The sequence below is a fragment of the Cupressus sempervirens genome, chromosome 7 (genome assembly GCF_028749045.1).
Source record: "Cupressus sempervirens isolate cs-2001-9-10 chromosome 7, ASM2874904v1, whole genome shotgun sequence".
Lineage (NCBI taxonomy): Eukaryota > Viridiplantae > Streptophyta > Pinopsida > Cupressales > Cupressaceae > Cupressus > Cupressus sempervirens.
The window spans coordinates 623,718,652-623,742,517 of NC_143124.1; the positions used below are offsets into that span (position 1 = coordinate 623,718,652).

General features: G+C 35.8%; 1 protein-coding gene across 1 annotated transcript in view; it reads left to right on the forward strand.

Annotated features, from left to right (window-relative positions):
* LOC149548244 (RING-finger, DEAD-like helicase, PHD and SNF2 domain-containing protein) overlaps window positions 1–23,866 on the forward strand; it is a 280,879-nt gene that overhangs the window by 186,071 nt on the left and 70,942 nt on the right. The window contains exons 13-14 of the mRNA XM_089792294.1: window positions 17–133; window positions 12,576–12,821. Coding sequence (XP_089648420.1) covers window positions 17–133; window positions 12,576–12,821 — 363 coding nt within the window. The remainder of the gene's footprint in view (window positions 1–16; window positions 134–12,575; window positions 12,822–23,866) is intronic.

The window sequence follows — 23,866 nt, forward strand, 5'->3', positions numbered from 1 at the left end:
TCATTATCTATTTTAGGTATCAAGGTCTCCCTCAGAAGTGGAAGTTATCCTTAACACTATCAATTCCTTTCTCAAGGCACGTGTTAGCAAAGATAAGATGCCTTCTGCTAAGAAGCATCTCCATGTTTTTGAGGTATGTACCACTATTTTTGTTTTCAGACATCCCTTGCTAGCATGTATTTTAATCAAGAAAGAGAGAAGAAAAGTAGAAATTTTAAAGTGAATGTAAAATGAAGTTAAGTCAACTAAGCATAATGAACATATTGGCATTGTTTAGTGTAGTGGAAATTTTTGGATCTTGTCATATTGGTCAGTCATGCATACATTTCTTTGATATAATTGTTGAGGAGCCCTTCACTGCAGGGACGTTTCTGGTTCTGTTATGTAATTAATCAGAGTTACTATTTTCTTGGAGGTTGGAAGGTCTTTCCTTTACCATGCATCAAAGTACTGTGCTTTGTTGTAGATCTAAGGGACAGCTTTCACTGGGCCCATCTCCTGCTTATTTCATTTTTCAGCTTCATGTAAAGAAGATCCTAAAGTATGCATTGCTTTATCTTTCCTTAAAGATATCTTTTTGAGGAAACTGTGCAGCATAATGTGAAGAATAGTTGCTTGTTAGTTTAAATCATATTAAATTAGCATTTGCAGTTCCATCCTTTTGTCTTCCTTAAAATGTTCTGTGATGGACATCTTTCGATTCTGCAAAGCATCAAGAAAATAGTATTCACTGTCTCCTGTGGTAAGCTAGAAGTTTTTCCTGTGGTAAGCTAGAAGTTTGATTGTTCAGATATGCCCAAGAATTATATTATGCACATTTCATTTGTCTATGAGCATTATAAGGTACATTTATTCCATGATGCTCAAACTTTGTATTGCACATTTGCCCCTTGCCATGCCTAGATTCAAGTCCAGTTCGTACTCTGTTAGATTCAAGATCAACTCACAGTACATTCCATCATGGTGTGTGCAAACTTTTTTGGTTTGTGTTGACCAGTGTTACAAGAGTCGGACTCTGCTCAAATGTGGCAAGCTGATTTTTGGCTCAGACTCAGACTTTGCACCCAAACTCTGCAAAGACTTGGCAAATTGAAAACTCCAAGAAATGAAAAGATTCTTTAGGACTGAAAATTTGTCTCATATGTTGAAGGTAGGTCTGCAAATGTAGTAACACTGCCATTATTTCTGTGTGTCAAATGCAGATATTGAATGTATATAAAAATGTGTAGCAGAGACATGTCTCATGAAGAGTCATGTCTCTATGGTTTATAAATTAATGATTGATTAGATAATATATTAACATTAATATATAACATATCTATAATATATATAATATATATAAGTAGATATATGAGGGTTTTTCTAATTGATGATTAACAATTAACCATAGAAGGATTATCTCTAGGTCAATTCAATCTGACTAAAGCTACACCATGAACACTCCTTAGCTGGGGAGGATTATTATAAAACACATTATGCTCTCAAGTATATAGAGATATCATCGCAATCTGATATTTTTGGAATGGCATATTTATGGAAATCGACATATATCCATCAAATTAGATGTTCCCTTTCAATATCATCCGAAGTATGATTCAACAAGAAATATCAATCATATGATATTCGTCATACTTCTGTTCTCTTGGTATGTGCACTGGCATCATGTTCATGATGCCTACCAGAAGAATATGTAATATCCTAGAAAGGATATGTTTTATTTGATCTCTGACACACTCGAGGATAGCAATTGAATGTAGTCTATTATATAATAATCATAATCTCACCAACATAATGCAATATCCTAGAAGGATATGTGTTATCTGATCTCTCATCTCTGACACTCTCCGGGACAACAACTGAATGAACTCTATCGTATAACAATCATAATCTCAGTAAGTTAATGTAATATCCTAGAACGATATGTGTTATCTGATCTCCGACATACTCCAGGACACCAACTGAATGTAGTCTATTAGATAAGAACCATAATCTCAAAGACAACAATTTAATGTAGTCCATCATGACAAGTATCATGATCTTCGGCACATTCTGGGACATCAACTTAATGTAGTCTATCATGATACATTCTTTATCATGAACTCTGACACATTCTGGGAAAACAAATTAATGTAGTCTTCATCATGATAACAGGTCAAGCCATTGTTAAGATTATCACCTTATAGTAGCAACCTCACAACACAAACATCAATGAAAGATTTTCACCTCTCATGATGTTTTCCAATAGAATTATGTAATAACTCACATGATATCCACCATGAACCATGTTAGAGGGTAGATCCACCATAGCTGCTCGTAGAGAGTGGAACAAGGGTTTTCACCTCAAACATTTTATCTCACAGAGAAGAATGCATTGCAAGAAATTTCACCTCGAACTTCTCCTTCATAGGGAAGAACTCATTAACAAGGGATTATACTTCAAAATTCTCTCCCTGAACAAAGATCCTAGGGAAGTCAAGTCCTCTAGTTGCTCCCTCAAAAAGATCAAGTTTTGACTTCTTCACTCTTCGTTCAAGGACGCCTGTGATAAATTGTTAGACTGCTTTTGAATCTGATAACAATCCTCTGACCTCCCTGTCCAAGGTTGCCTCTGATGAATTGTCAGACTCTCTTTGAATCAAATATGACCAAGATCATTAAAAGTTTACTAAAGCATATCTTCTATCTACTCCCTCTTGGTATAGAAGGATACCCATAATCCCAATCATAGAAGTATCTTGCTCTAATAGCCTCTTTTTAATCTAGCATGATCAACATAGGACTATTGAGTTCTAGATCAAAAACCATTTTGGAGTTAGTGTCATAGGATTGAGTCTAGGACAATATTTGCTAGCATGACTTATGTCTAATTCTTCTTTTCCTACAAGAACACCCTTGAAGATAGAAAAAAATCAAGGCAAAGCTTATAGTGCATATAGAAATATAAGTAAGAGAGGCTAAAGTGAGTAGATAAATGTAACACTCAAGAATATTAAATACTTATCTGTATATCAAAATCTTTGATATAAGTTTCTCCAATGCATCAAATCAGAAAATGCCTCCATATAAGCATTTTTCAAACAATTTGAGTACATCGTTTATGCTCCCCTCTGTCATTATGAAGGTTTCTAAAAGACTTTATTTGTGAAGTAAACACACTCTCAGATTGTTTGAGAAACACCTCCTTTTAAATCATGTCCCCTCTAAGGATGGTTCAAATTGGAACTTTGATATAGTGTCTCTACTCTGACATCTTACTCTAAGTATGGTTCAAATGGGAATGTAACATTGGTATTTATTCCCCACCACAATGTAAAATTCCCACTTATTTCATTATTTATAGAGTTTTTAGTCACTATCAAATCCAGTGAGAGACAATCACCTCCTTGTCATTATGATTTTCTCCAATTTACATATCTAGTCTGAGTTCTTGTGGTAAAAGTGCCATGCTAAATTTTGGTTTCAGCCATGTTTCCAGGTTACCTTGTTGCAACTTAATCACAGTGTCGTTTTACATATTGGCCCACATTAGCTTCAATTCATTCAAGATAATAAATGTTCACCTCATTCATATCTCAGACATTTTTATACTCTATAAAAGTAACTCCAACTGTAGAGGAAGACGGATAGTTAGAAAATTGCACTTAGTTGTAAAAGCCAGGCACTCCAAATATTATATCTCGATGATTAATATTCCAAATATTTTCACAGTATGTCCTTGGAATTATACCCAAAAAAACATATTCGGGTCTTTTGCAACATACAATTTTACCATAGCACCTGGCAATGGGCAAGTAGAATCACATCGCACTGAGAAGTAACTCATGCATAAAACTTTTCATGGGAAAAACAAGCACTTGATAATTTTGTGGAAAACACCACTTCTTCAATATATTCTATCAATTTCGTCTACACCAAAATAGAATATCTAGTTTGTTGGTTCCCAAAACCGCAGATTGGAATCCTACGAGCCTTGCCTGCTTGATGCTGGGATATTCAACTGGTTAAGGCCAACTTGACGGAACTTAACAACACGGTCTGAGTTCCTTGCACTTTCGGCTCTGCACGACCGAGGCGAGTGTACCTAATCCTGGACGAAATACTTAAATCCAAGATGCTTAAAACAGATCAATTAGAATGCGGATACAATAAACGTTTTCCAAATGGCAAGAAATATAGAAAAACTTTAAACTTGCAATTGCTTAACTGAGAGCAAAAGTAAATGATTGAAGTAAAATAAGTATAAATATAGATTAATGCAACAGATGAATATATTAATTTCTCAAAGGCAAGAAATTAAACAGTTGCCAGCATATCGATTATGAATTAAGAGCAAAAGACCAGTGCTTAATTAGATGGGCAATAGAGTCAAGATTATCAGTTGAAACATACGACTTTATAAAGTCTAATATATTCGAACTATAAACAAATTTAATACTTAGATGCGATGGATCAATTATTTAAATGCAATTTTAAATTAGTCTAAAATGCACTTACAAATTAGACATAAATATGGAAACAATAAAATATTTCACAATATTTACGTTTATCAAATTTAAAATGCTATAATGATCCAATCCACTTATCCAAATATTAAAATATTTATAAAAAATAAATAAAAGACACTTACAAAGGACACAATTTAATAATAAGTTAAACTCTAATGCAAATAGAAATAAATGCACTTACAGATTATGGCGAAAAAATTATAAGTAGAGACACTCCTTAAGGATGATCTATCCACAGCAAATTTATCAGGACCAAATGAGATTGACTCAAAAATCCACCATCCACAAGCTTGGTTCAACAGGTCACTCCATTGCCGATGAGAAGATATAACATATCATAAGACATAGGATAGAATTTTTGTTTTAAAAATAAGAATGAATATGAATATCGTATCCTCCTTGGTTCTACTTTACATATATTTATAAATGTCTGAAGGGCATTGGTTGCTTTCCAAGCATTGCACCTCTTCATAAATAAAACTAACCGATGCTTAATTCTTGTAATTGTAACCAGTGGTTGTAACATTACAACGTTTAATTAATTTGGAACATGAGTTGACCTTTAGCCGTCATTTGCATCTCTCTCCGGGCTTATAACATTTGATATGATTTCTTTTCAATCCCATAAATGCCTTCTGCGCAATCGGTCATACGCCGAATGGCCTACTTCTCCTATCGCAATCTTCATTTTGAGCATAGATTTCTGAACACAAACTGCCGTGGTCATGACCTGAAGCAAGCAATTCGAACCAGCATCAAGAATTATCGTGCCCTCTCATCGTGCCCGATACACATCCCGTACCTGCAATCAAACACACAAATCGTGAGATACCAATTACAAATAATAACTCCTTAATAAGTGATCTGGGCACCAAATACTCCGCTGTGCAGTGGCATCTACATTTCATCGCTTATACTCGAAAAGTTTCGACAAGAATCCAATTACGAATCAATGTCAGAAACTATGATCATTCAGTATTCTGGAATTGCGAACAAGAGTACCATTTTGCTTCTACTTTGTATTGTTCATACGCCTATGCAGATTACTCTCATGCTCTGAGTCTATATTATGCAGTAAATCATAGTTTCTTCTTCGGTCCAAAAGTATCCTTAGGAGCATTCATCTGATTTGCATTACATTTACTTTTTTGCATTGCACAATGAATATGTTCATTCAGCCCGCTCAATCCTGCACCTTTTGCTTTGCATTCCTTCATGCCCTTGGTCGAACAATCATAGAATCCCATGTATCAACTACATCTCAGCATTCTGAATCCTTTGGATCTGGGTTTCTCCTTTGGCTTACAGGTGTAGAAACTAAATGAATGAAAATCTGGATTGCTGCAACATGATTCAAAAAAGGTTCATGCTCTCAAGAAGCCCTCGCAATGTCTTATCTATTCCCCTATTAGAACAACTGGGTTAGCTCCTGAACGGACATAAAGAAGCCCCAAGGCTGATAGTTTCTCTTGCTTGGACAATCTATGATTCCATCTTTTAAAACTGAAGATTATGAGACAGAATCTGACAGACTTTCAGCAAATACTGTGGCAGAGAAACGACTACAGGATCATTTGGCCCTGGTATTATGTCAACGGGTATAAAGCCAGGTCCAGTTCCTTGATTGATTCCCACTTTTTTTTTTAACAGTGGTTTGTTGCTTACTCTCAAACTATTAACATAACTCTCTCAGCATATAAAAGACATCTGAACATCTTCAAACTGCTGAATGGGATGCTTTCTTAAATGCTGAATCTGTTTAACTGAATTTCCAACTCGATTGTCATGTCCACACTTGAAACCTGAATTGTGATATTTCCATCCTTTCCACATCAATTTTGTGGAGTCTAAACAAAATTGCAAGATCACATATGAAGAGACCAAGATGTATTAGCTAAAAGATACTGAGTATGGAAAATGCTAATTATCTTTTATAGTTGAACAGCTAAGCCACATGTAGCTTGGTATCTTGACAATGCCCTTAAGCTTTAAAATGTTTTCTCCATAAAGGACTTATCATGATGTGTATGCTACATTGAGAAATACTTCAATGCCAAATACTGATACCCTTATGGCTTGGATGTTGATCCAGTATTTTATCACTCTGTCCAATGGAAGGAAAATGCAGACGGACTTGATGATTTGCTTCCAGCGTTTAATGCAATGATCTGTCCCTGACAATCAATTACTCGTGATCCATTAGAACCTCCTTTTGTCGCAGAAGCTGCCACATTTACATAATGATGCACACTCTGCCTCGGCTTCAGAAGGAGCATCAATCACAGGAATCCCCATCAACCTCAAAAGTTTTTTGCAATCTTCATTGTACTACTCTGTTACCATTTGTTCCTGCAGGAATTGTTTTGACAAGGATCCAAAAATCAGGTATACATTTGTGGTATATGCTGTGTGTTGGAATTCCTCCTATAAAATCTGGAACTGCTATCATTAGTTCAATCTGTTCCGGATATATACGAACATACAACCCAAGTGTACAAACTGACTCCAAAATTTAAGAGTTCTATCATGGTCTCTACTCTTATGTTGTTGCCAATCACTGCCATACCATGTTATTTTCTGGTGTGCTCGATTATACTGCCACAGATTAATTCTTCTTTTGTTTACTGTAAGTTCACTTTTACATTATGGTTTTGAGTACTTTACACTACCTTGCTAGATATTTGTTGACTGTAAATCAATCAATCTCAGTAACAACTATGCTTCTCCATAATTGTAATTTTTCTCACAAACTATTAGGAAGCCATTGGAGAGATAAGACACACAATTAGTTTTGACAACAAACTGAAAATAAAAATGATTACCGCTAAAACTCTTATATCTTAAGATATCACGGAATAATCTTAAGTATGCTCAGTGGTGATGGTTTAGTGTCATCTTGCTCAGTCACGATGGTTTCATATACCATAGACACTAACTCCTTTACCAAACCTGAATCTCTAAATTCCTTTCCTGGTAGTAGAAATATTTTCTTCAGCTAATCATTGAGTATTAATAATTTGTCGTAGCTGTAGTTTGGTTCAACTCTTTTAATATGAATATCACTGGTGAGTATTGAGAAGTTTGCACCTTGTATCTTAGTGTCAAAACAGTAAGCATCTCTTATAATTTCTGCTCAGTAAAATGAAATAGGCCCCATGTAAATCACCTCCCAAGACAACAATATCATTTGAAATAATATTTCCGCAATGGCTAAAATCCTACAACGACTATTCTCATGACATGTATGCATAGTCAAAGATATTATTGCTCAAATATTGAAACTGCACTTATTGTTCTCTGTGATACAGTAAGATCCGTTTCCAATATAGATAAAGTCAATCATCACGTTATAATGATACACGATCTTATATTGATGTTATTGAATTTATTTTGTATACTCACAAGCTGTCACTATCATAGATGGCTTGGTGGGCACTTGTTGAATATTGAATTTACCCGATGAAAGTATCAATGTGAAAACATGGGTTCAAAAAAGAACAAAGTCTGATCTGCAATAAAAAGGAGTGAGATCAAAACAATGATGAGAATGACGCCTCCCACAACCCCAATAATTATCCACACTTTATGCCAAACTTTACTCTCTGTAGAGGAAAACTGTGCAAGATCAGAGGTGGCATTGAGTGAAAAGAAATAGTATTTTGCATGATGCAGAGAACAGCCAGTGTCCACAGCTCGTCCGTCCATCTGCCATAAACAATTCCCTATATTTCTCTGCACTATTCTTAGGCAATTCCTACACCCTTCCTTACTCACAGATTTCAAACACCAGACAAGCCCATATATTTTTCTATTTGCCCCATCCTTTTGAGTGTACGCTATAAAGAAACCAGTTGTCTTCAGAGTTGTGCACAGATCACCCAACAAACTTTACTTGCAATAGAAAATGAATCGGCATCCCTTTCAATACTTTGGTTGCCGTATAGCTATGAATTTCCATCAACAGTTCTCTGTGCATAAACTTTTTTTTTTTGCTTTCATAGCACAGAAAACAACCCTCATAAATTTATCTTCCTCTGGATACATTGGAACAATTTTGAATTTGCTTCTTTATGGCCCTGATGCACTCAATGCAGTCTGGTGAACTTTTGTCATGTCTGCACTGAGCCAGCATATAGACTGGATCTGAGCCTCTGACTTGTTCTTCTATCCCCTATCATCCGTGGTTGTGATTATATTAAAACCTGAATCCATTTTGTATTTTCTTTAAATTTTTTCACATGTCTCAGCCCACCGTCGATGGAAATATCTCTGCTTTTGAATGGTGTTATTCATCAAGGTCTGTGAGATGAGTTTATCATTGGTGTGTGACTTCTATAATTTTGGCAGACCGACATCGTGCCAAGACCTATCTGTGGCATTTCGCAAAGCCTGTGTATTATCGAGGCACTATTTAAATAGCCTCGCCTCCACCTGTTTAAGCATTGAAATTATATGTGGAAGTGGTCAATCAATTGTAATGCAATTTTCAATCATTTCAAATTTTGACACCCTCCATTGCCATGTCATTAATGGAAATCATTTCTTATATTCTAAGGAGAGACAAATGTGAATGAGATTATTTCTCTATACTGATCTTGAATATGACAAATGAGCCATCTAATAATTGCTTTTGAACTTTTGGAAAATTGTTCTGATTGATTTCTCTTTTCTACTTTTGCAGCCTACGCTCTGATACCATGTTGAACAAAGGATCTTTGCAAATGCAGATTAAGTATGTATATAAATATGTGTAGAGAGACATGTCTCTATGGTTTATAAATTAACCATCAATTAGCTAATATTAACATTAATATATAACATATCTATCTATATAAGTAGATATATGAGGGTTTTTCTAATTGACAACTAAGCAATAGCCATAGAAGGATTATCTTTTGGTCAATTCAATCAGACTAAAGCTACAACATTAACATCATGCACCCTTAACCAAATAAACCTTAAGACATGATAATTTTATCCATTAGAAGCTACTTTGAACAGATACAGAAGAATGCATCGATCAGATAAGTATAAAGAAATTTTAGGTGAAAAAAGTAACATATATAAAGAGTGTCAAATGTCTACAAAACTCATGGAATATGAAATCCATGGCATCAAAAGTCCCAAACAAATATCATAGCGAAAGTCAGGAGTCTATTTCTTCAGAGGAACCTTTATCATTTGGCACCCCAGTTATCCTATGTGTGCTTCTGAGTCCTAGATCATTTGGCAGGTATGATATTTACTTGTGTCTTAGTCTCAAGCTCAATGACAAGATAATCCTTGATTGTGGCTTTGACTACGAAGATGCAAAGATTTGTAACAAGGAATATGTGCTTTGTAGATTTTATGATCATGATTCATCATTGGCCTATTGCTTGCTTGGACTTATATGTTGATGGGGGTTGGGGCAACACCAAAACAAGGCTGAGGCTAGCACCACTCATAGGGGTCTTGGGTAAGAGAGAGAGGTAGAAAGATAGGTCTAGATCTTGGGGTAAGAGAGGATAGACTGAAATAGAGAAAGGTAGAGAGGATAGAAGAAGAAGGGTAAGGAGAGAGAAAGGTCTAAAATTCAAGGGAGATACAGAGAGTGAGAAAATATTGACAGGAGCTTGAGGATTACTGAAGTTGACTTAGTCTGAAAATTATAGGTTCTTCTAAAACCTAGAATTGACATTATAATTTCTAGAGATTTGAAACCGCTCTCAAACATCTTGTCAATATATACATGAAACATAATTTAAAAGAAAGGAAAGACAGTTATTGAAAAATGACTAAAATACTATATTTCTAATTAAGAGAATGAAATAAACCTGAAGACAAAGATGGGGAGAATCCTAATGGGCCTGCCAAAAACAAAATAAACGTTGAAGTGGTGTAAGTTATTAAAAAGGTAATGAAAATGTCAAGTAAACACTCATCTATTTTATTTTAACTTTACACTTTGCAAAAATATAAAAAAGATAAACAATAATTTGTTTTTTGTAGTCTGTATCCAAATTGAACCGATAGAGAGGAAGATGAATGACATTTTTAAAATATTTAAATAAATAGAAGTATACAGTCTAGACTATTTAACTAAATTACCAATCCAGGTTCTTATACAGGTTTGGGTATGCAGGTTCTGCAAATTTTTTTGCTTGGATTTTGGTTTTGCATATATATGTATATCTATCTATCTCTCCACCCGCCTGCCTGCCCTCATTGGTTCAAAACTCCAAAAACATAATAATATTAATAAGTAGTTAAGTATGATGCTCATAAATACATGATTGCCAATAAAATTTTTGAAAAAAATACTTCATATATCATATTCATAATTTGCTTAAGTGTCAAAGTATCCTGAAAGCAAATAAACACAAGTTTTTGAAAGTACTCAATGATTGTACTGCAGTTTTCAACAGAGAAGAAGTATTCAATGAATTCTCAACTAAGATGAGGGATGATGATGACTTTGACATCACACTTAATCAGCTTCTCAAGCAATCAAGAGAAAGGAAAGACAAGGACAAACAGTCCAAGGATGCCTATGCAGAACCAGTAATCAAACCATTTCACGCTGCAGAGCCACAACAATGTCATACAACTGATGATGCTCCTAGACCTACAGTGGTTAACCCTCCAGTACATGTTGCTTGTGCTCCTCCAGTGGCACCTCCACTTCTATGGGAAGCCTGGATGTCAAATCCATATAATGTCATAACTGAAGATGGTAAAAGACTGAAATGAGCGGATGGTCCTATGTTCTGGACAGCATGGTTCTGATCAAACTGTTTATTGTTTCTGAGTAGTCTCTTATTGGTATTTTGTATTGAATGGCACTATGATAGGTATTGCAGATATGTTCTCCTAAAAGGACTCGGTATGCAATTAGAAATTGATCTGGTAAATGCAGGTGGTATGAACAATATACGCGGTTTTTTCTTTATATTTAATAATAAAAATTTATAAATGTTACTCTAATATGTTTTTATATGGATGAACCCAACCCCAAATTCTTTTTCTGAATGTACCATTGAACTGAACCAGCGAATGCAAACCTGAATCCAAACCTGAACCAGGATCAGGATTGGCAACCTAGTTCAATCAGACTCAGATAGTGGAAAAACTTAGAAATTTAAATAAAAGGAAAATAATTGTTCTTTTCCTTTTTTAATATTTCAAAGTTGATTTTTAGTTTTCTCCACAGAGTAGGCTGGGCCTGTGAGTTGAGAGTATGGACCTGCCATGCTTGATTCAGACTCTTGTCCATGAGGTCTCAGGAACACTCACCAAGTCTTAGTACTATGATTTTAATTTTTATCTAAAGCTTGCTGGAATAGTTTTCTGCAGAAGAATTAAAATTTAAAAGACTGTATAATCATGGGCATACATGAGATGGGTGTAACCAGTAAACAATAATTCTGTTACATTTGAGCATTGCAAAATGTAAATGGCGGAACATTGTTTCCTGTACTTATGGAAAATGTGTTTGCAAATGGTTGAAATGCTATAAAAATCTGAATTTTCTTGAATGCAGTAAGTTATAACATGAAAAGTAATTTATATGATGGATACTTAGACCTTGGAATCCATCTTGCATGTGGAATTTCTTAGAAAAATTATTACAGGAGACTCAAAATGCTCAAGATGAATTTGGTTGGAGGCTTAGGGGGCATATCAATAGATGAGAGGAACTGTGTTGCATGTAGCAGTGATTTGTTGGCAGATCTCACATCATAGTTCATGGCAAAATTCTCAACAAGATAGTATAACGTCAGTTGAGCTTCACTGATATTGACTGATTTCACTATTGCGACAATTATTTTTTCTGAATGTTTTGTATCTCCTTACATACTTGATCGTTGAAATGTTACTTCAATATAAAGAACACCAGTTGCTCAAGTATTTGCATTATCCAACATGTTTGATTTGTTAACCAAAATTATACCAAAATTTATAATTTTGGAAGGGGATGAACTATAAATTTATCTTTGTAAATAGTATTTGTAATGCTTCTTAGACACATAGCATTATTAGTTGTTTCATATCGATTCATATTTTAAACAAATGCTTGATGTATTTCAGGCTATGAGGAAAGAGTTCACGTCAGCAAGGTTGTTGTCAGTGGCACAAGCTCAAGTGATGCGTGCCCATGATGAACTTAAGATGGCAATTTCACGCTTGCGTTTGATACATCCTGGAGAGGAAGTTGGTACCTTGGGAACACTATGTGAAGCAGACATTGTACCTACGTGTGTACAATTAACTGGGGAGAAATTTGTTGCTTTGACAGAGTTATCTCGCATGAAAGGCCAACTTAGGTACTTGAAGGTATATGTCATAATACTCATAACTTTAGAATACTTACTATTTAACATGATTTCTCAAAATGAGTTGTTTTTTGAAAGAAAATTTAGTATTTTGTTCAAAAGCATACCTGTGTGGTTGGAAAAGAGGGTACTTGGTGCATTTTACATAAAAATTAGGCACCTCATTGGAATGCTCCCTTCCTTGCAGCCTTGCTTTTTGGTTCAATTTGCGTTACATACAGATAAAAGGTTTATTCATTGTTTGTACATTTTGAGTCTTGCCTGTGCAGGATGGATTGGTCTAGGCATGTCCATGGATGTATTTGGGTGAATGCAGACTGAGAATTTGAAACCTGGAATGTACCTTCAGAAAATCATGGATTTTTCCACAGAAAAGATGGTCATTGCATTTTCCATTTAGAGTTTTTTGTCCATTATGTATTCCAAATGATGAATGTGCTATCTGTCATAGGAATATGACTAACAAAGGGCATTTTGCCCTTTCTATGCGTAGATTGTTCTTAAATTTTGGTCACTATAAGAGCAAGCTGCAATGTCAGTAATTCCATCTTATTTTCTTTGGTGTATAATTTATTAAGTTGTAAGGATGATAGGCATGATGCTCCTAGTCCAACCTTGTAATGCCAAGAATGTTGAGCTTGCTAATTTACTAAAAATAGTAATTGTTATTGAAGCAACCCTGATTAGTTCCCAATTGAAATTGGCTAGGCCTAAAACTGCTCTGATCTTATATAAAACCTGGTTTTCCCATGGAACCAAGGCAAAATAGGCTAATGGCGCCACAAAACTCTCTGGCTAGAAAAAGGGACATGACAGTCCTCCCTTCACTAAAATTGCTTGCCCCCAAGCAATTCACATCTATAAGCGAGAACCAAATGCCTAGATCCCAAATGTTTGTCAAAGATGATACTCTGTCCGACCGTTGCGCTACATTGGTGTAAACATATCTAACCCTGGAGTTGAAAAACAATTCAATAGGAAACCAAACACCAAACACCTAGATATTTGACTTCCAAAATATTGCAAGAGTTCACAAAATTGGGATAACCTGCCATGCATTGCTATTATAAAAGGAGATGCTCGCTACCCAACTAAGTACCTCAATGCAACTGCACATTCTTTTGATATCGTGAGGTAGTGGAAGCTCAAAAACATACATTTCTTCATTGAGACTAGAATGCGACAAATCACTTCTCACAACTCCTTGACATGTAACCATCCATGTAAATGCTCCACTTGGATCCCAAGTGTAGACTTGTGTGATGTCTTTGATATCTCTGTCTAGCTTCTATAATACCTATGTAATGGAGATGATAATTCCTACTTGATTGACACAATTACCAAGCCACCATGCTTGAAACGGTGGGGCCATTTAACAATACAGAGAGCAACTCAGAAAGCCAACCTATCATACCTCCATCGATTGTGCAAGTATATATGCCATATCTGCTATCCAAATCTTGCATATATGAGGAATCCATCGAAATCAAAATTTGTCCAAGGAGATTATTGGGCTTCTATTGCTCAACTCTAACCTCATCTTCATTGTGCTAAAAGTGGTGAAGCCTATCAATGGAACCCACCCAAGCTATACAACCAACTTTTTCAATACTTGGGTCCCAAAACAAACTGCTCTCACATCCATCAGCCATAAGGAGATACAACCCACTAGAGGAATCTGCAACCCCACAACATCCCACCGCTACAAGACCCCTATGGATGTGTTGATTAACCTAGCTGGTGGCAACTGACACCATAATCACACTGTAAACGTGTGCCCGTATGACACATCTGTGACATAGAAGTAAGTAACCCACTCGTATACATATCGCTATAGTGAAAAACTGACTGGTGCCCCAATAAGTAATCTCCCATAACCTCTTGATTCAAATACTTGCAACCTCTATTACCATTTCCGAAAATGGCAAACCTTCATCCCACAATGGATGATGCAACCTCTTAGTCAACCCACACCTGCGCCTCATCATGTCCTCCACGTGTGGATCAAAAGAAAAATCATGAGCACTCCTCATTGTATAGTCATGGTATATGACTTTAATCTCCGTCAATGGCTCCTCATGATGTACAATCTTCCCACTGGACGCGGATGAATCTTGCTCAACCTGATTAGCTCTCGCACTATCATTACTAACCACCTCCTTAATGGTCATATCTGAATGTCGGACTAGATTAGAGCATGCCAATTCTAATTTCTGATTAAGCTCAATAATCTGATTTTCAACTTCATGGAATTCAACTAAAGTAGCCTCTAGGGCGTCCTTGGTATTTATGAGCTCCTAGGTACATGCATCCTACTTCTACTTCCCTCTTCTTCAATGCTTCGGAGTAAATCTGTGCAAGGTCAAAGAGATGATCATGATCTGAAACTAGGTGTAGGCAATCTAATTTCATAGTTTTTAGCTCTTCTTGTATTATTAATAGCTGTAAAAAGTTCTCTTTAAGTCCCCTTTGTTTCCCCTCCAGTCGTTCCTTCCAAAGGTGCTTTTCAAATCCCATATATGTCATCAAAGCATGATAAAGCTGCAATAATCTTATGTTCAGTCACTTTCATTTGACTCTCTTAAGAAGGTGAACTATCATCATACATATCTATATCTTTAATTTCATATTTCACACCCAGCTGTTATAGGAATTAGGGACAAGATTATGTTCTAAAGAAAACTCATCACAAAGGGAATTCATACCATCTATAGAGACCATTAAGTCTGAATCAAAATCAGCATCAACATTCACAAAAGACGTTGAGTCCTCATCACTGGCTTATTGGATAGTCTTCTCCAATGCATTATCAGCCTGTTCATCAAGAATACTAGTGTAGGCAGCCCCACAAGAAACCTGTACCTCCATACTACCTATCAATAGACTTGTACCACATTTAACATCTTCTACATGATCACGAGAAGGCTGCAAATCAGTGGTAGTTGACTTCTCTGCTTTTTTAAGACCACCTCTAAGCTGGTTTTGTTTTGCTGAAAACTCATGCAAAGTTTTGCACCTGTCTTTTGCAAGAAGATCCTAGGCCAATTCATAATACTTCTTTTTTGCCATATCATTCTTGTTTTGTAGCTTTGGATAAAAGTCCTCATAATCATGAAGGGTAAATTACTCTGAACCCGTGCTGGAAGTTTGTTATACTCATCATACATGTCTCGTATCTCTGTTCTTATATTGGGTTGTGAATTTTGAGCTATCTGCTGTTGTAACATAACAAGATCTATTCAGATTTTTCAAAAAACATGTATTTTCCCCATTTGTAATAACCAAAACAAAGGTTTGGCTGCAAATTTCTCCCTCAAACAAAACCAAACTGTCAAGGAGACTGATTTGAATCTTACTTTGCTTTCCTCCAACTGTGCCAGGTTATTCTGTTAAATGATTATTTGATCTGAATCTTAGTTTGCTGGTCTTTCCAACCTTGCTTGGTTATTTTGTCAAACATTAGTGTGAACAACAAAATAAATCCCTCACAAGAGTCTTGCTCAATTTTTCACTTCTGTCAAACACTATCCCCTGTTAATCCCCAGCTGTAGCTGCATGCATACAAAAACTTCCAGAATTTCACCAAGACACACAATGGTCTTACTACCCGTTAGTATTCAGCCTTTGAGCTCTGAGACTGGTACAGATAATAACTGTGAAATGTGACGTAACTTCTTTGTGTTATCGACAACAAATTTGTCAATTGGTTTGATAATAACCTCTTTATCAGGCGTTTTGTAGCATTCTGCTTAATCACCTCACAGTTACATCCACACACTCATCTTCACTATTGTATGCAAGAAATATATAAATAGGCATTCAAGGAAGAGCCTCTAACTGCATCAGTTAAGAGATTGACCAATAGTCACCCGAGTGGCAACTACTTGCCACCATGGCTATCTAAGCCACAAAACTCTCATACAGGCATGATATTACAATCTGAAACACTGTTTCAATATCCACTGAAAAATTTGATCATGAATATGATATTTCTGCAAAGATAACCTTCATTCCAAATTTTTGAGCAGTGATCATACTTTCCAGCACTGATCAATAACATATATGTCTGTACATATTCAATTAAATACCTGTAAATTTCTGCTATAAAGAAATCAATTGTTTGGTTAAGAGTCTGACCATGGTCTACAGATCGATCATTCTGACTCCAGTCATGACAACACGACACTGTACCAAAAGGGAAATTGACAGGTAATAAATGCTTAGGTATTCTCCAGCAAATAAAAGTTCTTGTATAGCCTGCCTGATTATTCAAGAAATTGTCCCCACATTCATTTCTGGTGCATAAGACACCTTTGCTGTTGACTTTTAGGTTTCCCAAGCCTGTGCTATTCAACACTTCATAGAACTCTTTATATTCCTCTGTGGTTTCTTTCTTAATTGGAATTGTATGAAGACCACCATAGCTACCCATTCGTCTTTAACTCATGACAGCTATTTAGTACATTTGGGTATTCACTGAGCATTCTCAGAAATGTCATTTTTCCTGCAATGAAACTGTCCACTGACGATTCAGTTTCCTGGTTGTCTCTGATAGCTCACAGATGTCATCCCAACTGGCTATCTCAAGAACCTCTCTTCAGCTCCAAAGATGGCAATCTCCTGAAAATGACCAATTATTGTCCTCCTGATGTGGAACAAGATCCTGTCGCTCTGCAAGTTCTTCCTTCTGAATTTTAGTCTCAAATTTGGATTTTCTCTGGTCTGAAATCTAGTAATGCTAGACGATAGCTCGTAAAGTATTTGCCTTTAAGTTACGCAACTTTAATATAGTATTTGCCACCCCAAACTAAAGTCAGGGCCTATTTGAACCATAGTTCGAAAACTCGGACTTGGCAACAACTCGCCAAGCCCCCTAAAAGTTTAATCAATAAAAAAAGGCCATTTTAAAAAAAAAAACTTGTAAAAACTCGGGAACCTAAAAAAACAGCTAATTTTTTTTTCAAATCTCAATGACAAGATGCATCTAATGAGTTAAAGAGAACACAAAAGAAACAAGCAAAGTTTAGATATATATAAATGCATAGTGGGTAAAAAATCACATTCTCACGAGGAATGTTGATGGCGAGAAGCAAAATAGTAAATAGTTTCTGTCAAACTAGAAGCTAGAAGTAAATAATAAGTAGTAAATACATCAATACAATCACATCTTCCTCTTTCCAGCTCTACTAGCATAAAAGAGAGGGGGTCTAGTCCTTGAAGAGGTGCCCCGCACTGGGACTAGGCGTGAGCTGCGTGACTGTGAAGTCTGTGGCTGTGCCTCCTCGCTTGACATCCCTACTGAATGGCTCTGCATCATGGAAGCAGATGTATCTCCTCCTATATGTGGCATTGATAATGCCTCCTCTGAGTCTGAATCCTCATCATCCTCATATGTCATCCATTGTGAAATTAAATTCTATTCCAGCACCACCCTCCATGGCCTACCTCTCTAAGTCAGCAAACTCCTCTGAAAACAATGGACTTGGCTCTTGTGTTGTCCAATCAGAAGAAGGATCTATCTCATCCAGATCAAGTGGACCAGGTACTCCTGAACTCTGTGCCCTTTTTAATGAAATTTGATGATATTTCAGGTACAATGATTCTCCTTGAGATTTTACTAAGACTTTACTTTTCTTTGTTTCTTAAGGTTGTGTATTAAGACTTGATTTCATTTTCTCTTTATTTTAAGGTTAATGACTCCCATTCAGATCCTAATGGAGAGTTCATGGAGGGTCTCTCTAAATGTATTGATAGGATGATATTTGAAATTTGGTGAGAGGATGACTCTGTACCCTTTGCCCGATATTGAAATTGTGCTCAGCAAATTCAACAAATAGGAACTATCAACCACATGCATTGAAATGTTGTTGAGAAACCAAAAATCAGCTATTGCAATATCGGTTTGCTCATGCACCTTCTTGTTTCATCCAATGCCCTCTAGTGATGGTTGTGATCTAGTTGTGGTCTTGGACATAAACTAACTCCCTATCCCTAATGCGGATGGTGATGAAGAACTAGGTAATGTAGAAGGAGTGGAATTGGCAAAAGAGGCACTTTGTTTCTAGATCCGCAAGCCACGAAGAGATCCCACAATGTTCTTAAGTTCTTCTTCTTGAATATTAATAGATCCTTGAGATTCAGCTATGGCTGCCCTCATAGCTAATTTCCCCCTCGCCCTATTCAATTTTTTCTCTTCTAGCTCTAAGTAGGGCATTGATGAATCTTTTTTGTTGATCGGTTACCTTGCGACAAGCAGTTGAATCATGTTTTTTATACCTACGAGGTGGTACTTGAAGCTGTTTATGCCTCTAGAAATAAGCTTTTCACATGGAATGCATATAACCTTCTCAACATCATTTGGAGCTTCATAGGCATACTACCATGCTTGATCTCTTGCATTACTAGGCCAAGTGCCTATATATCCAGATGGCATGGAGTTTGTGGCCACTCTTCCTGTGAACTTGTCATTCTTAACCACTACCCTACATATATAAATTTATAGAAAAATGAATAAACAAAGTTAGAACTTAGAACTTTGATCTATGAGTATGAACTAAGTTACTAAACAACTAAACAAACAACTAGGTTTTGTATTTAAAAAATCTTACATACTCGTAAAAAAAATTCAAACATAGAGCTAAATGACTGAAATGATTCAAACATATAGTTGAAACGATTTCAAATGATTTGAATTCATTTACAAGCAACAAGAAAACAATAGAACTATTTTTAAAACTATAAAAACAATCTTAACAAACCTACTCGGGAAAGAGATTTGTCTTCTAAAACCAATTGGAATCCTCTTCAAATCCACTCAAATTCGCTTTGAATCGCTTGCAATCACCTAAGAACACCTTGGAACCCTTCTTCTCTCCCCTCCTCAAATCTTTGATCACACAATAGAAAATTGGTGTTGCAAAAACCTATATCGCTCCTACTAACACATGGCTGAGTTTTAAAGAATAACTCTTAAGTTCTTTTTGTAAAAACTTGCCAAAAAATCAGTGATCAATCTGCGAGTTTTTCCACCAAATACTCACCGGGCGAGAAAACTCGACGATTACCTACTACTTGTAGAGTAATTGGCAAGTGTGCCAACTATGATTTGAACCATCAAAACCTTAAAGTTTTTGTTTATTTCCCTTCCACATATATTATTTCTCATTTACTTCTCGCTCATCAATATCTCCAATGTACAGTTTTAGAAAACCAAATGAGACATGTTCACCTCAAACATTACTCCACCCATCCTTGGTGTTTCGATTTAAATAATATTGCTCAGCTGCAACGATTTATTATTTTTCCCAACTAAAGTATGCTGCCTAAATGCAATATATATTACTCTAAACGAACAACAGGAATATTAATGTTCACTAAAGCTTCATTGGGAAAATATATCCATAGAGTTCAATAAGATGTTGATAAAATATATATACTCTTAACATCTCATTTCCATGCACTCTTTAACGATATTGAGCAGTTGGTTTGAATGAAGAAATTAATTTTTCGTCCCTCAAACCCCAAAAATTTAATCAGGCCTCATCGTAGATAGTGAATATAAACCTTTCAAATTGTATTTTGAGTCCAGTATAATTAGAAAAACTCCATCTTATTAACCAAGAATTATTTATTCCTTTGGCTCTGGCGATATTCATAGATGATATTAACTCTTGGTAAATATTATCTCTAATATAATTTGGGTAAATAACTTCCAGCTTTTTATAAATCTTTTGGAATTTGTTTCTAAATCAAATCTCTAATTATACCCAATAGAATGGCAAGATCGATACTCTAATACCACTGTAATATCCCTATTTGGATATTTTTTCAAAACTCTTAACCAAATCTTAGGAATTTTAAACAAATAAATTAATGCAATGCATTTCAGATTTCTCTAGAAAAATCTCAATAAAAAACCCTAGAGAATTCTCAAAATATTGTTGTACTGAAACTCCAGTAGAAATACATTCTCGTATATAATATTTGAATGAATTTCTTCAATATAATAACCAAGAAATCCAATCATGGATACAATAACTACAACAAGATTAGATAGTAGAAAAGATGAACCTGGAATACAATGTGAAACACTTGCGCAATGTCTCCGATTGAGATTGAGTTTTCGTCCACTGCCCAAGCTTGAGGATTTCCATCCTATCACCTGCTAAAAGTTGAAGCTTTTAAAAATAACTCTCCTAGAGAGAAAGTGAAAATCCAAATCACAAAACCAAGTATCTTGGAAATGAGCTCCATCTTCCTTTTTATGAACAAACAGATGACTCTTCGCATTCCCATTTTTGTTTCTTTATTTCATTTTAAAAACAAATAGTTTTTTTCCCACTTAAGGAAATAAAGTGCTCATAGATAATAAAGTGAAATTAACAATATGAACTTAAGTTATAAAGTCACTTTATAATAAATTCGTTTAAATCTTTGAGCATCAAAATCTCTAACCAGATGGACTTGAATATGCATGTATGATAGCTCATCGGGAAGGTCTGACAAGTTACTCCTAGTCCAACCTTGCAATGCCAAGAATGTTGAGCCTATTGACTTATTAAAAGTAGTAGGTGTTTGGAACTCTTACTAAAGAAACCCTGGTTAGCCTGCAACTGAAATCGTGTAGGCTAAAAATTGCTTTAATCATATAGAAAATTTGGTTTGCCCATGGGACCAAGGCAAAATTGGCTAATGGTACCACAAAACTCACTGGCTTTAAAAGAGACACGACACAATACATCTTCAATGTCTTTATAACCTACAAATAGATATTCATCCAACCCTTTGTATTCTTTGTAAATGCTCAAACTTTTAAAAGGCTGATGTAGAGCAATGACAAGCACAACTAGCAATATCTATATAATCTTTTAGCACCTCAAAGCCGAGTAGTAATGGCTTCTAAACTTGCAATGGCTCCTTGAAACCCTTTCTCGAGAAACTCATAAAATACACCAAGTATCAAAGCACAAAAAATGATCAATTCCATATATGAGAATGAGCTCTTAAGTCCTTTTTTATTCTTTCTCGTGAAAGCTCAAACACATTCCTTACCAATGTGGATAAAAGATATATTCCCACATATTTTCTTTTGGTTCATCTTAAGTCATATAAGTTATATAACTTTTGTGTGCTTTTCCATAGTTTTGACTTAGGTAGCATTTAAAATTAAATTGTCACCTAAAGAACTAATTGATGGGTCATGGCCCCATTGTCCTTTTAAATGATCATTAAAGTGACTTTATTAAATAACTTTATTTATAAGTTATTTAATATCATTAATTATACTTTTAAAAATTAATTCTTAACCATTGATTGCCACTACAAATGGGGTTCTGACTTGTCATCAAGTGCCCTGCTAAATTTAGCAACCCTTTTAAGCGAGTTACTATAAATAGTAAGTCCTAAGAAACATTCTAATCGAAGGTAGCAAGAAACTGCAAAAGACAACACTCTGCACTATACCATGACTGCCTCCAGCAGGCATTGCCAAATATAGTAATTGCTAGTATACCTAACTTACTATAAATAGTAAGTCCCTTAAACTAAACCAAACATAAAAGCTAATGCGCCTGGACCTAGTTAGTAACTACTCTACCCTCTATAACTATCCAAAAATAATAGTTATCAATGTACAAAACTGCTCTCTATCCAAATGATCAATCCACAAGGGTTGCAATAATGGACTAATCTTAATGACTTAGCGTCAACTAAAAGGGGACATTATAGTCCTCCTTCCGCAAAGGTGCTTGTTCCCAAGCAACTCTGGAGGAAAAACAAACATCATTGTCCACTCAGATCCCAAGTGTAAAATTGTGTAATGTCCCCGTTGTATCCAACTGACTCTTGAACCATCAACACCCAAATAGATGACAATTGTCAAATCCACTCGACTTTAGCAGTAGGTGTTAAAGGGATAAACAACTCATCAGAACTCAACTAGTCTGTCATGTCAACTTTGTCAACACTTGAATCCCAACATAACTGACACATGTCCAACTACACTCTAGAGATAGTGATAACCATAAAAGCTAATAAGACAACCACCATCTCCAAGCTCTATCAAATTGTTCTAGATGTGCTGACAAGACATGTAATCGAACTTGCGGTTGCTGATCCCATCTACAAAAAGTGGTGCCAACCCATCTCACAATGAATGGTGTAAACTTGGAGCTGATCCACACCAACGAATTGACAAGTCCTTCATGTGTCAATGAAAGGAGAAATGACAAGTACTTGAAACTGCAAATTCGTGATAAAACACTCCAATCTCTGATCCCCAACTGTTGATGGGACAACAGCTTTGCAAATCCCACCACGAAATCCTTGTGAGGAAGCATTGTAAGAAAAGTATCTGTATGAGAGTATTTTTTATAGACTTTGTACAGTCCCTCTTGTAACTCTAGATTAGAATGTAAATACTCAGCAAAAGTGTTAGTGTGATGGAAACAAAATTTTGCAAGGTCAACCTTATCCTCTGAAACTTGCAACTGACCATCTTGACTTTGGCAAACAACAAATTGTCTCTCATTGTTAGCTTCATAAGATGGGGTAATAGATTAATTTCCAAGAGAAGGAAACAAATCAACCTGAGAGCTATAGTCCCAACCAGATGATACTTTGTGCTCTTGTGAAGGTGATTAGTAAGAGCCATGTACCAACACACCACTCTTTGGGGGAGTCCATGACTATCCCCTGAGAACTATTTGTACTCAAAATAGCATTATCTAACACTGTACTGATCTCCAAAGAACCCAGTACAACCCGCAATTCCCTAGTGCTCTCGGCTGTAATACTCATCTCCAAAGAGTCATCTGCGCCTAACTTGATAATGGAGGCATGCACATCCTCACACACTCCATGGGTATTTGATCCTCACAAGCCACCGTTGTAGATAATTGTGTTGTAACAGTAGTCGATGAAGCTTGCGTTGATCTCAACCCCACTATAATCTCATCCAAATGTGAGTGTGACTCCTGGAGAGCCAACTGTGTATATTGTAAAGAGTCTATTATTATCTTAAGCTCATGGGTGAGCTCGTCAACCTCC